This window comes from Aptenodytes patagonicus, chromosome 2 (genome assembly GCF_965638725.1).
Source record: "Aptenodytes patagonicus chromosome 2, bAptPat1.pri.cur, whole genome shotgun sequence".
Lineage (NCBI taxonomy): Eukaryota > Metazoa > Chordata > Aves > Sphenisciformes > Spheniscidae > Aptenodytes > Aptenodytes patagonicus.
Window position 1 is genome coordinate 136031757 of NC_134950.1, and position 15630 is coordinate 136047386.

Genomic DNA, 15630 nt, shown 5'->3' on the forward strand with positions numbered 1-15630 from the left:
ATTAAAATCATTGAAGTTTAAAAGCCTAAGTCCCTTTGAAAAGGGCCAAGGGAATCAAGAGTTATTAGAGAAGGGTAGACTTTGTTTTTTCTTTAGGAAATAGGCTAGTAATTACACTTTACAATATCTACAAACATCCTGTTATCCCTGTTTAACAACTGTAATATGAGTCAGAGTTTTCACTTCCAGTCCTGAATGACTGAGAGATTAAGAAACCTTTATATAAACGTTAAGGGGTACGAATATTTCACCCCAGACATAACTCTTCCCCATTATATTACAATAAGAATAATTAATCAGTCAGGCTACAGAATATGAACAGCAAAATAATACTTTAACTTATTGGTTCAATAGTACACACTTCTAAAGTGAGCATTCAGTAAATACACTAACATTTTGCAAGATGGCAGCTCTGGCTGTAGCTGATTGATAAAATGTTTGCGCAAAAAATGCATCTACTGGTATTTTTGCATTAGAAATCAATCATGCTGGAATAGTTTTAGTAGCTAATTAAAATACAAGCTATATTCTAAAATAGCATTAACCTGAAATCAAATATTCCAATTACTATAAATAGTGATTACTAAACCTCATAGCTGAAAATTTTTCATTTTGAAAAGCACTTCAGAAACCCTGTGTAATTAAAATTCAGTCCTGGGAAATAAACTATTATTATTCTTCTAGATTTAAAGACAAGGGGATAGGCAGATCATAAATGACCTGCCCATGACAGGAAGTCATATTTCAAAACTAGGGCAGTCGAAAGAGTTCTTGCTTTTTCACCACTTTGAAATAGCTGACTAGCTTTAAGTCTTTAGACTGAAGTTCCTAAAATAGTGGCTACACCTTTACCTGTCTCTCAAAAGAACGCTAAAACGTCTCAAAATACATAATGAATAACTAAAAAAAAAAGATTATCTTTTCTCAGATGACTGGTTTAGCCATATTAAATACTGCAGAACTGGGCTACAGTATGGGTGCATATCTGAATTTTACAGTACTGTCATTAGTAAAAGTTTGAAAAATAAGATACTGTGAAGTAGGGAGGTGAAAGAAGGAAGGCAACAGTGACGTGACAACAATAGCACGTTTTATGCTACTGCTCAAAGTTTTTCAGCTGAAAAGAGTAGAATGAGTTCTTCACAAAAGAAAAAAGGCCCCCATGAAACCTTGTGTGACCAGCTAGAGAATTAATAGAATTAAAGTACCTAAGCCATTTTGTCCACCCACAGCAAATATTTTGTCCTTTACAAACACCAGCCCATGATTCTTCCTGGCTTCAATCATTGGACACAGCTCAGTCCACCTGGGGAAAAAGAAAACCAAACAAAACAGGAAAACTCACTATTTAGTTACCAGAAAATGAGTATAAAATATGTAAATAAAACCTAGCATTAGGAAAATGAAATACAGAAGAAAGCTGCTGAAGAAAAACTGCCTTTGAAGTAAAACTACAAATAACTGATTTATTACTGCTTAACTCGGGAAAATTCCTTACCACATACAATTCTTCCTATTCATCTGTACTTCAGTTATTTACAGAGTGAGCAAAGCCACAAGTCACCGAAAATAATCAAAATTGATACAATACTTACGTTTCAGTGGCTGGATCATAAACTTCACAGGAATTTAGGACTCTTCCAGAAACATTGTTTCCCAAGCTTCCTCCACATACATAAATGAGACCATTCGCCTCTACCATTCCATGGCTGCATCGCTGAGTCAGCATGCTGGGCTTTGTGTGCCAGCTTTCTGTTCTTGTGTCATAGCATTCAAATAAATACAGTGCAGAATTTCCTTAAAAAAATAGAAACCCACCAAAGCGGCATTAATTTTTATGGTTGTCTTTCAAGAGAAGAGTCTAACAGTAATTATCAAATTGATGCTTTATTTGTTAGCTGACAAGGGAAAGCTGCTTTCCCACCTCCACAAGCAGAACTAACCAACTTGAAACTTGGGACTATTCAGAGAGTACATACTTGTAATTCTTTTGACTCTTTTGTTCCAAAATATGCAAGTAAGTTTATAAAATTGCTATTTGTGTTTAAAAACAAAAACAAATGAGGATATTCTTTTTTTTTTTAGGGGGGGAATAAACACTGAACAGAGATGTATATATTACCAATCATATTGTCATCATCTCATGCTACTCTCACTACTTGGAAATATATTGAACTTTCAGATGTGAAGATGAAACCAGCTTTGCAAACTTAGTACAGATTCACATGAGTCTTGTCTTTTCTCTCTAAGCAATGCGACTTGCCCAATTCCCAGAGTACTTGTTGCCTTTGGAATTAGACAGCTTGATTATGTTATAACATACCCCTGAATTATTAGCAACCGCAAGACAGCTACCCCTCACCATTTTACTTTTTTCCTGGGGACTGGCAGATACTTATTTTCTGGAAGTGCAAGGTCTGTGTACGCCTTCCTCAAGGGCTAATAAAACTATTATTGAAATCAAAAGCAGTTTTTCTAATGAAGATAGATAGGAGCTTAAAGACTTGTGCTCAGGTAACTAGCTGAACCATAGCCAAAGCAGAGAAGGCTGGATACAACTTTCTCAGAAAAGACCCAGGATACTTCTCCCCTTTGTTTCAATAGATATATTCACTTAAAACAGTTAAAGGTGCCTTTTCCTGTGCCTCTTTTTCCTTGGCTTTCTACTACTAAAAATTAAGTGTGTCGCACTAGCAGCACTCACTACCAGCTGGGGATTTGAACCCTCAAAACAGTGCTACGTTTCCAGACCCAAAATACAGGAGCAGACTTCTATAAACTGTGTGTTTGTTTACTCCTACCATGTAATTCTCAATATCACGAAGAACTGTATAGTGAGACATTTTTTTTCCTTGATGTAAATACACATCCTTATTGCTTTGAAGTTGTAGAAATTCTCATCCATGGGAAATACCGCAGAACTGTCTTTAATGTCTTTTTTAAAAAAGGTAAAAGCTTCCATTTTCAGTATGCTGTCAGTATAATGTTAAATATTTTTCCTGCACCTAAATATAGTGGAAGAATTTAGTATGTTTAGATTTCAAACTCTGCTAGCCATCGCAAATAAAACAGCACTCCCATCAATTCAAAAAGGGGAAAACGAGCCCTGTTTTCTGTAATGGACTGGCACAGTAATTTGTTTTCCAAACTCTTCAATCAATGCAAAAAGCATGCAATTTGCAGATTTCTCTACAGCTAAACACACTGCAGCATTTTCTCTGATTAACGGTTTCACATAATTGCCTGCTCCAAATTAGAAAATACTAGATTCAGGATAGACAGACTTTTCCAAACAAGCAGTGTTCACTGGATTCCAAAGAAGAAAAAAGTACAGGCAAAAGAAACTCCCTTATTAATTTTCAGCTTTTACTATTCTGTCTTGAATAATATTTATGGAAAGCAGAGTGAAACTGTGCAGTAATGTGAGGGTAGATTTAAAAGAAAACTCCTAAATTAAAATTTCAATTACAGTTGTATTAACTAATTACAATGTATTAGAAAATAAACTATACAATCAAAGTTTGTATCATACTCCCTTCATGAACTGACATATGGGAAACTAGGAAGATTTGCGAGATGTTCCAAGTTTCCCAATGCAGCCTTAGTTAAGCCTATTTCAAGTAATGGGAAAGGTGCTATTTCACATTTACCACACTAGGTGGCGGCTAGGAACTGCCTAATCTGCTGCTACATTAGACCTCTTAAAATATTTCAGAAGTCAGGTAACATTACCTAAATGTCACAACTTCCCATTAAGTGACTTATCAATGTTAAGCACCGATTATGACCTTTTTTTCTCTGCTCACCTCCCTCTGCAGCAAGGCAGAACTCAAAAGGATCTACTAGAAAATTTCTCTCTGGCTCTAGGGTTTTCTTTTTCTTTTCCCCCTTTCTTTTTTTTCTTTTTCCCAGAACACAGCTTTTTTTAAAGCTCTATATTTTTTATGGATATAGCATACCTACATTCCAACTTTTGGTTTGCTGACGATGTATTGGATTTAGAAAAAATAAGTTTTAAAATGTTGCTGTAACACATGTCACCCACTAGGTTTCTTGGGGAGAGAAACCCCAAAGGTCTTAATTTTTTTTACGATGATAAGTAATAACATCTAAAGAAAGTAGTTTACTGAAGCAAACCAACAGAATAACAAACTAACAGAAGATAACTTCTGTCATTTGACAGAAAAATTGGACAAATTCTTTCACAGGGCCAGGTATGATTTCACCACCAAAAGCAATAGTTTCAAAAGCTTTTTTTCACCCTTTTTTTTTCCCCCTTAAAAAAACCTCATTAGGCCCAACATGTCATATACAAGGAATGCCATTGTCAAAACACAGCTATTATGGCCATGCATCGCAGAAAATTTTAAACCACACTGAGTTCTGTGATTTATAGAAGCTAGCTAAGAGCAGAGCGGGACTCGCAAAATAGATTTGCTTGTCCCTAGTTAACTCTTAAGAGTTGCAGTGTACGTTATACTCTAGTCAATGTAAATATTCGTCATTTCAATCAGTGAAACCATTTTAAAAACACAACAGATTGTTGGATTGTGGGGAGGATAAAATCCTAAATATGGGAAAATAAACTCATTAGGCTAACATGGCAACGTGCAGTTTCTTTTCAACAGAGTCATGCAAAAACCAGAAAAATTTCCAGGTATGTTTGTTTGTGCTTTTTTTTGGTTTGTTTTAAAGATTTTTAGTGTCTTACCCACTTCTGAACCACCAGATGTATAAATTTTGCCCTCAGCAGCACAGGCTGCAAGGCTATCTCGAGGTGTTGGAGGTCCTAGCTTGGAATACCAGCTATCCTTCACCACATTGTAGCAGTCCATTCGCTTTATAGGGAAGAGCTGGGAACCACCCAAAATATAAACTACGTTGTCCCAGAAGACACAAGCTGCATCCCTGCGCTTTTCAAAGGGACATCGGATGTCTGTCCAGCTGTAATCCTGCATTACAAAGAACAGGTAATGTCTAATAGATTATAACACTTACCTGCACAGCGAGTGTTTTTCAAACAGAGCTTTTCATAGAGATTTAGATATGGTCAGTTTTAAAGTTCCTTTTCAAAACAAACATGAATACTGTTTATTGAAGAATACTCCTCAGGCGTACTCTTGAAAAATTCTCTTAGACACAGACATAGTTAGCTGCAATGAACCATGACATTATGAATTTCTATTTCCTCATTCCCTGTGTGCACCCAGTACAGCTTTCCTGAAAAACAGATATTTTTTTTTTCCAACAGAATTGACCTCCTGCTGCTATCATGTCAGAAACAATACATGTGATCAATAAAGTAGGATTGCATTTTCTTTTATAGGAATGGAAAAAGACATCTTACATATAGTAACAGATTCTTTCTAAAAAAAAAAAAATACACAATGTACCAAACAAAGGCGATGGAAAAGGAGAAGATAATATCCAAATTGACAAGCAACTCAGTTAAAAAGCTCTGATACATACTTTATTACCATGACAACTAGAAGCTTATTTACAGAATTTACAGAACACAAATGATCTATAGCTATCCACAATTGATAGCATGAGAAATAGGGTAATGCTCCATCACAAATACTAGCAGTCATGTTGCCTAGAAACTGATTTTGCATGGATTGGCAAAATCAGCGAGTATCAAATATGGGCAGTAACACTACCCAAAGCCTTGAGAACACCAAACTCAGCAACTGATGGCAGACCAGGATAGCATACAGCACAAGAAACACTTCTTGAGTAATAGCATCTCACATATTCCATGAGCATAGCTTGTGTCCTATACTGAACAGGAAAGTATGGGACCTTAACTCTTATCTGTGCTGCCTCAGGATGGTCTAGCTCAACCTGCTGAATGACCTTCATTGTAATGGTTCACACAAGACATTACATCATTACATTTTCTTAGCAAGGACATACTTCAAACACCTTGGTCAATGAGGAAGAACAGCGACTCCTACATGGGGGTTCAAAGAAAGAGAGGCAGAGCATGTTATAGTCCAAAACATCTTACAATCTTTTCTTGTAGCATCCCCCATATCAAGAAGAGCTGGCAGGTGCATGTGGCCCTTTATGGTGAGAAACAGGTCCTGGGGCATCCTAGAAAGGAAAGCCATACTACAGCATGGCAAAATAAATAGCTGCATAAATCTTAAGAAAATGTCTTAGTGCATTGTGCAAGATCAACATATTTTCTAGTTCAAACTTCCGGCAATTTTACAAAAAATCCTGTTTTTTTCCTTTACTGTTACAAAGGGCTGTGATCTGACCCACTTTTATGGCTTCAGTTCATAGCTACCATTTCATCCACACCTTTATCAAATGAAAAGCCATAACCTGAGCATACTCAGCAGTATCCTCCTCTTTCAGCAGGAGGCAGTTTAGGTCATTCTCTTGTAATGCTCTTCAGCGTTAACCTGCACCACGTAGAACTGATTTAAATTTATGCATTTTACGCATTTAAGAATTATGCACAAGAGTTGCTTTATGCCACAGTGAAGATCCACACAGCCCTGGGCAGTGGCAAGCCTCATCTTTGGGGGGCTGAGTAGGGAAAGAAAGACCAAGATAGGTATATGGTGACATTTTCCCTGCTGATCTTTGTTTTCAACAAATTGTGATGCAGGACACCAGAGGCAGAAGCTGTACCTTTGTATTTAGTAGTTTTTGAAAGGCTTTTTTCGCCTTCAGGAACTTATTTAATCACTTATTAAAACTACTATCTGAACTAGCAGCCACAAGACCCTGTGACAAGAATGGCACATGTAATTACGGGCCATGTGAAGAAGCACCTCCTTTTGTTTAAGACTTTTCCCTCATTTTCAGTTGATACATCCTCTTCCAAGTTTGTCAGGGAAAACAGCAGACATGCCTAATATGGACAACCTCCCCATTAATAGCTTATTGACTACAGCTCTATCTCCTCATAAAAGGTATACTGGTTCCCTTAATCATCAAGAAATAGCGTTGCCGGGCATGTTACTTTTTACTTGTCATTGCTGGATTTTGCACTGTTAAAAAGTTAAAACTTCCAGCCATTTCTGATCACTAGAGACAGCAATTTCAAAACAATAAGCATATTGCTGCCTCAAAATCCCATAAAGTCATGTGTAAATTTTTATCAAGAATTCATAAAACAAAACAAAATGTATTTTATTCCCAACCTGGACAAAAAAAAAAAGCCTTTTTTAAATATTCTGTGGAAAATTCAACAAGAAAATGCTTCCCACCACTGTTAATAGGACATCTAGGATTTCTAGTAGTATTCTGAAAGCAAACATCTCTACTCAAAATAGTGCCAGATTGCTCCACAAGTTTTATGCCCGTCTGCATCTGTCCTGTTGCATCATTTCGCTCTCTTGATGAAGTACATGCATCAATAGAAATATCAGTTACAGTGCAACAAAGACAACAAATAGAGACTTAAAGTAATACTGCTAACAGTCTCAACAAATAACACACAGTATCCAATCCATTCTTATTTAAGGAACCCTTTTTGACAACAAGGAAATGAAGATCAGCATTAGAGACTAATTTTGTGTGCAAAGCAATCAGTGAAAATTAAAATTTTTTGCACTAGTTTTATAGTGTTAGAATTATTGACATTTATATCACAACTGAGAAAATATTTTCAGGAAAAACATAACCTTTGTTTTGAACTGTTTCTTTAGCTGACATGAGAATTCAATTAAATTACTGAATTTAATTAAAATCAAAAGTGAAAGGACTAGGTCACTATTCAATCAGTTCAACAGACAAAATTTTCTTTCCCAAGGTCCTAACCTTGCAAAAGTACATACGCAACCTTAATTCTCTGCTCTGTGACACTCCCATCATCTTTTGATGAGACTAATTAAAGTGAGTTAAATGCAATATAATCTTTGCAGCATTGGAGCCTTACATCCCACACTTATTTTGCATGCACACGATGCTAATTCAACAGGGGTTCTGGATCCTTGGTTTGTTGAATTTAAGAAGCTACTGTCACAGTTAATTAAAGATCAAACTCAGATACTCATCAAGCAAAACATCCAGAAAATGACCTTTAAATAGCTTAGAGTTGGAAACGAAGTAAGTAAAAGCTATTCAACAAGACATGACAGGCTAGCTAAGAATACCCAAGAAAGCATATAAGCACTAGGAAAACATTCAAGGAAGACATGCTTGTTAGAATCAAGATCTCCGATTACCCACTTTTTTCCTTTTCCTTCCCTGCCCCGCCCCCCCCTTAAACCACATGCAAGGCCATAAAGCTTGATCAAGAGGCAGTTCTGCAAAATTTCTTCCAAACACAATTCTTTTTTGGTGTTATGCCTGGACAAATAGTCTATGAAAAAAATAAGCTATTTTATCCTATGCTTTATGTAGACTTATATAGATAAGACTTTTTGTCCACAGAACAGATCTCTCTGTAATATTATAGTTTAGGTCTGACTGAAGATCACCTAACTACATACATAATTTTCCTTTTAGCTGTAAGTCTTTGCCTGTCACTCCCACTCAGCATGCACTGAGATTATCATTTTTCAAACAAGATTAAGTTTTCAGAAAATACATGGTGACAACTGTGGGGGGTTATATTAGTTTATAAAGAGCGATGAAGCAACAACCCCCATCTTTGGAGTTCTGACCACCACTGACATTAGGCACTTGTGGAATTTAACCTATCAGTTAGGTAAAGTTGGTAAAGAGACCACATGCACGCTATGCTGATAGTAATACCATTGCCAATTAATGACTGGGACAATAAGTCTCAAAGCTAGTTTCCATCCTGCCTAAAATTAGCTTTGTTCCAACATAAGTAATTGAAGATTAAGAGAAAGAAACTTTCATCTGATTGCCTTTTAATAAAAGAAAGGTCAGAGCATACTGGGTAAATTACAACTTGTTAAAATGCCAAAAACCAAGTAACTGTTTGAAAAGGATGAATGCCCTGATCAAAGGCTTCCCCAACTCAGACCTTGGAAAGGAAAGAATTATCTGCTCTGTTCCCCTCACCTCCTTGCCCCCAGCTGGAGTACTCCTTATCTTACTTGAGTATGTGTATGAAGGAAAAAGGTGGTCATTATTTAGGAATTTGGAATTCCCAATAAAAATACATATTAAATATCTCGCAAACTAAGTCAGCAAAGCTGGTAGGTTTTTCCCCCCCAGACCTGAGTGGTGCTCAAAGAAGGTGGCTTCAATTTTATCTTACATAAGGGAATGTGAATGATGAGTTCAAAACACATCCCAAGGGCTCATTCATTCTGAATTAGATTTGACAGGGCTCACATTGACTATAAAGTTCACACAGATAACACACAACTCTGAAATTATAACAAGCATTTAATATGCTAAGTTAGAACAACCAGAATTTCTGCAACAAAATATTACATGTATGTAATCTCGTAACTTAGAGAGCCCTGATGTTTATGTAGCAACTTTTTTTCTGTATTACTGCATGTGCTTGCCTGGTAAAACAGAGTATAGATAATCCTTCTGCATGCAGCTGATGTTTCTAGACCATCTCTCATCTAGTCTGCATAGCTGAAATATACACCATTCCTGTGGCTTGATTTTATTCAGGAAACATGGAAACAAATTTCAGGCAAAGCTTGCTTGCTTGCTCTAAATTGGCCATCTCTTAAGTTTTTTGTTGTAGAAACTCACTCTTTTCCACCTGTGTAATACTTGGCTCCCAATTCTTCTCCTTACTTACTCTTAAGAACAAACAAAATTGTGAACCATTGGGATTTAGAAGTGGTTACATATTTATTATAAATGCACTGAAAAACCACCTTGCACTCTAAAACTGTGTTCTACACTAACATATGAGCCGATAATTTAACTTGTGCTAAAAAGAAATTGCTTTGAGTTATTCTCTGAACACATATGTGCATGCACATGCATACAGACTTTCATATATTCCTAACAGATTGCTTGATGTTTCAGTGACCTTTTATTTATTTCCAGCTGTGGGATGCACATACCAATCAATTCTCAGCTCAGATGGATTTATCAGAACTCCATATCTAATATTGCCAATAAGCAAACACATAATCATTCTATTCAAAATGAAGTATTACAACTAGGTACACAGATTTGAAAATACCTAATTAACCATACTCTTCCAACTGTATACCCAAGAGGCAGGGAATACATCCTTCCTAATACTGTTTTGTAGATCATTTTGTCTTAGTTAATATCATCAGCAAATAAAACACGTAAAATTACAAACAGTGAATCTTAATGCATTCTGAGGTAACGATTACCTTTGGATTAAAATATCTGCAGGACTGGGGCTGTGAGCCTCCAAACAAAGCAATGCGATAATCATGTTTTTTTCTTCTTGGCCGTGTACCTTCCACTAACTCTTCTCTGTCTTCTGGGGAAAGTAGATGGTATCGCATCCCACCTGAAAGGAAGACAACAACTGTTGCAGATCCAGTGTAGCTCATACATGGAAAGGGATGTTTCAGAGGCAAGGATGGGGGGAGAGAGGGAAGGAAGGGAAACAGGCGAAACCAAGTTTCTACATTACACCTATACAGCTTTGACTTAAAAGGGAAGAATGCACAGCAGCACACGAGGATGGGAGCATACATCCAGATTTATACCCTATTTCAAATTGCCTGCTCCATTTGAAAACAGGACATGGATATGGACTTGCGTTATATACCAATTTATCGATCATCTCATTTAGCCAATATTAACAAGCAACTAAGTTTGTTGCACTGGAACAGTCAAAAGGAAGCAAACCCAAAGAAAAGGACCGGCAGAACTTGGAGCCTAAAGAGGACAATACTAACATTAAAAGAAGGGACTTGAATGCAATGAGGAGTCAACCATGCCTGTCATACCACCCCCCAATTTCTGATTAATAAGGAAGGCATCTCTAGCATATTGTACCTCATGAAAACCCCTCACTTTTGTTCTTAGCTTGACAATGCAAAATATTAGTTACGATTGGTATAAGAAAATAAGCATTCTCCTAAGAAACATTCCAAAGAACGCAAAAATATTAGTGACATTACAAGCCACTAAAGCCAGGCAAAAATCCTTATTTCTTAAACAATGCACCCAACTCCGTGTCACACAAGTATGACTGAGATGTCGATGGTCAGCAAATACTTACCAATATATAGGTTAATTTGAATCTTGCTCTTTGACTGAAGGAACACAGTTGCATACGGTTTTTTACATCTACACTAAAATGAAGCCAACTAGTTAACCACTACCAAAATTAAAAAATTTCCTTCCAGAATATTCATCAACATCTAGGCTTTTCTTTCTTACATGATAAAATTTCACAAATGGTGTCTAAAAACAAAAGTGAAGCTTGTTCCCTATCTCATCTGCACCTTGAGAATTCAACTGTCTGTAGGCTCAACGGTCAGTATATATTAGAGATGAAAATAGCGCAACATATGCTTAACATTCTAATTTGCTTAGGGAAGCTTTATAATTTTCAAAATTTTACATAAAATATTTCTTTTATTAAATCACCTATGAACATGAACAATATTGAAGTTACTAGCCTGTCCCAAAGGCACACTAACACTTCCAATTACCCTAATGACTCATTGATAAAATCTCCATTCCATTACTTATCATGGAGTTCACGTATTTGCTAGGAGAAAAGAAATGAAAGTCACACTCTGTTACATAAGCTGGGGTTTATTTACATGATAATCTGCTAATCCAACTTCAGCTAAACGCAGCATCCTAAGGGGAATACAGTCAGATGAATTTACTGTGAAAATGTTGTCAGAGCATTTTAAAGCAAACAATTTTCAAAAATTCCTCAGCATTTTTTTAATTATACAGAACATTAAAGATTTCTGCTAGAGGTCAACTTACTGATCACCATTTTAAGGCATTCTGGGTTATCCTGAATAAGTGGTTCAGCCTGAACTGTTTTACTTAAGAAGTTCTTTGATATAAGAGGAAATCGGACTTTAGCAAGAATATCAACCATGTACGGCTGGCGATTTGGCTCATCATACTTCAGCCATCTGACTGCTGCATCATAAACCTTAAATAAGAGAGAAGGAAAGAAAAGGATAAGGTACATCACCACACAGTAAGGCAAATAACGAAAGCTTAATGCTCCAAATTCATTCTTCTGCCTGTTGGAGGTTAACTTATACTAACAGTTTAGTATGTGGGGATCCATCACCATCTTCCAAAAAAACAGAACAAAACAAAAACCCCAAAAAACACCACAACAAAACAACCAACCAAACACCAAAAAAGACAATGCTCAGACATGAAAACAAACACACAACCACAGAATAAAACCCATCTACAAACTTAAAAAAAAAAAAAAAAAATCAAACCACTACTTCTGCCATTTAGCCTCCCCCCCCCCCAACCCCCTTTCCCTTCAAAGGGGAAGCATGAATCTGCAGTTCACATTAATAGAGGTAACCCCTGTACCAGGTTAAAACTAATATGCTTCGAGTTCTGTATCACAAACACAGGTAATACTTCACCAGAAATGCTGAAACAGCTTCTACTTGATACAGTCTCCTGAGCTGACAATCTGCTTCTGTTACCAAATCATACTGTTGGGGATCCAAATATATTGCTACTGTTGTGTCTTAGGGGACCATTTAAATTAAAGTTTTTAGCTGCAGGCTGCCGTAAATTTACCATTCAGAGAGCCTCCTCTCTATTCCCTCTTTACAGGAAAAGATAATGGGTTTTCTTAGGGGGCAGGGAGGACAGAACAGGGAAGGTAACTAAGAAATCTGCTCTATTTATGATTGTCCTCTGGGTCAGGAAGGAATGAAATGAAAATCCAATGTTACCTATGTATTAAGATACTTCAATGCTGCTCTCAGACACAGCAAGTTTATCTACTGTGCTGCCACTTCAGAGTCAGCACTAACTTCATTACAAGTGATAGCACAGTCAATACCCCCTCCTGTAGCTGAAACTGATCAGCAGTGAGTGACTGAGATATAATGTGGAAAGACATTTAATGGCAGTTATTCAGAAGGACTGCTAAACCACCTCAGCTATAATCCTGCAAAATGACCAGGGAGCAAAGGAGAGTAAAGAAATTAAAAAAAAAAAAAAAAAAAAAAATTAAGGCTCAATTCCATCAGCTAAGGAAATTCAACAGAATGACTGGGACAGGAGCATTGTATCCCCTCATCAACAGAAACATTACTTGCATACAGGAGAAACAGGACAACCAGTAATTAAAGTTACCTTCCTTTTTTGCTAAATGTAAATATGCTTTACACCAATGCAAAAGTTGAGTATAATGTCAACTTTCTAGGAGTACTCCTGAGAAATAAGATTCCTTTAGTATCACTGGCAAACTTCCGCAGTTTCATACTGCACACTGCCACTTTCCTAAAGGAATTTTAATGATGCCATGCTGCCTACACAAGATTTCTACCACTGCTGCCAAGTTAAAGCATGCCATCCTACCTTACCAACAGAACTTCAAGAATGTGTCATTGTGGCTGCAAGCTAAACAACGCTTCCAGCATTGAGAATGTTACCCTGTGACCTGAACTTTTCCCAGCACATGACAAGAATGTTGAACTGTGACATAACTCATATTCATACTTAAAACTAGCCAACTGTTGTATTCTAGTCACCTGATATTATCCCCCACTCTTAGTAATTCTTACTTTCATTGAAGCTTTTTACTGCAAGAGATTCATAGAATTAATGCATTTTCTTCAATGTAAGCTAAACTTCAGAGTCAGGAAAACATCGATTGCTATTTAAGTGGATACACGTACCATCTTGACTACGAGATCCCTCTGCTGCACTTCAAAGTATGACTCAACTCAGGATGACATACCCAAACAAACTTAAATTACCTAGTTCAAGCACCAGAACAGCAAAGGCAAGATTTCAGTATGGTTTCAATGGATTTGACTGAGAAGCTACAAGAAATACCCAGCAGCTACAACCATCCTGCAATCACCTCTTTGGGCTGCAGTGCAGACACACCTATATTCTTCCTATTTTCCTGCAGTAGGAAGAACAAGCTGGTGAACAAGCATTCAGGGCTGTGCTAAGCTGAATCAAGCTTTCCAAATGGGACAGCTGTGAATGAAATTTTTACCACAGGTTACAACTTTTAATTGAGTGAAACTCCAGGCTCCTTTCAGCCACCTAAATTTTTTTGTGCCCACTCCCTAAATAAGGGCCTTCCACCAATCAATCACTGTCAATGCATCTAGCTTTCAGTGTTTTGTTCATCTTGCTTTCAAGTCCCTTAGTTCCCCAAGCTTAACTTGTGTATGCATACGTTTCCATCAGAAGCAACTCCTCTCTGAAATGGGCTGAGACCATACTCGGGTAGAGACACGCAGCCATTAAGGTGCAGTTTGCTTATCACTTTGAAGTAGTTCACTTTCACCAATAGCACGTGAACCCCAATCTAGGAGCAACTACTATAATACATCAAACTTAATTCGGCTCACGTACTATGGAACCAGAAGCCCTACAGCTATTCTCGATAAAGGAAACTGTTTTGCTTACTCCCTTTATGACTTCTTTCTTCCTAGTTTGCTGAAACAACACATATAATAACCACACTTGAAGAGTCGATATTCATTAATATTTGGTTTTGACCAAGCCAGGATGCACTTTTTATTCTACAATTTAGCAAGCACTATGTGCATCATACACTGTAGGAACATCAGAAGTGAGATACTTTAAACCAGTTCTTGATTAAAAAAAAAGATAGTGAAGTTCAATGCTCTTAGCTGGTATGACACAAGGATCTCACCTGGTCTTCTGCCCTCACTGTCAATGTATCTTGGTTCAAGAGATGTGTCACACGCTTAACATCAAGCTGAAGAAACTCATCTGTCTTGTAAACTTCAGTGAAATGCTGATGGATAAAGTCATCTGCAGTGGCTTTCAGTTCTGGACAGTCTAGGCATTCTGCTAAAACACTTATACCTATGAAGGAAAAAGTAAGAAAAAAACCTTTCCAAACTTGAACTGCATTAAAATAGAATAAAATTACCGTCATTTCAGTGATACTTGCAACCCCAGTTTAATATTTATTACCATGCTTTTTTTTTTCCCCTTAAAACAAATGCTGTCATAACTCATCTGCAACTCCAGACAAACTAAGATAAGCACAAGCTTCTGATCCCTATCACTACCAAACTAATTGGAGAGTCAGACCTGCAGCGCTTGCTCTATTAACTATCTCTCCAGCACTACTTCCTCACTGTTTCTTTTCCCATTACAAAGCAGGTAACAGTACCTTAACTAGGTCTGAGCCATATCACAACAACGAAGTCTAACCAGAACAGCTTGAGAAACTGGATCCAGGTTTTATGACCTCCCCAACCTGCTCGTGCAGCAGCAGTCACCAACCAAGCCCAATTTCCTTCAAGAATCACAGTGAACTGGCGCTTTTCTATACAGGTAGCACAGTCAGCTGCAGACCAACACAAAAAAAGTCAAGTTGATGCTGCTGCAAGGGCAGAAGGTTGGCATAAAAGTAGCAGTTGCTATTTATACCAAGAAGTACCGTTTCCAACCTTCCCATTAGAAACCAGGTAAGCACAGAGCTTTTCAGCAGCAACTTTTGCTCATCATGCTACAGTCTTCTCCTCCTTCCATGGAGGAGATGGCAAGTGGGGTACAAGCAACTCACCAACC

At 37.3% G+C, this 15630-nt stretch overlaps 1 protein-coding gene across 1 annotated transcript in view; it reads right to left on the reverse strand.

The window, feature by feature from the left end:
- Nucleotides 1–15630, reverse strand: part of KLHL7 (kelch like family member 7) — a 33004-nt gene that overhangs the window by 2464 nt on the left and 14910 nt on the right. The window contains exons 5-10 of the mRNA XM_076331345.1: nucleotides 14741–14916; nucleotides 11839–12013; nucleotides 10251–10393; nucleotides 4712–4952; nucleotides 1596–1797; nucleotides 1209–1306 (exon numbers count right to left, since the gene is read on the reverse strand). Coding sequence (XP_076187460.1) covers nucleotides 1209–1306; nucleotides 1596–1797; nucleotides 4712–4952; nucleotides 10251–10393; nucleotides 11839–12013; nucleotides 14741–14916 — 1035 coding nt within the window. The remainder of the gene's footprint in view (nucleotides 1–1208; nucleotides 1307–1595; nucleotides 1798–4711; nucleotides 4953–10250; nucleotides 10394–11838; nucleotides 12014–14740; nucleotides 14917–15630) is intronic.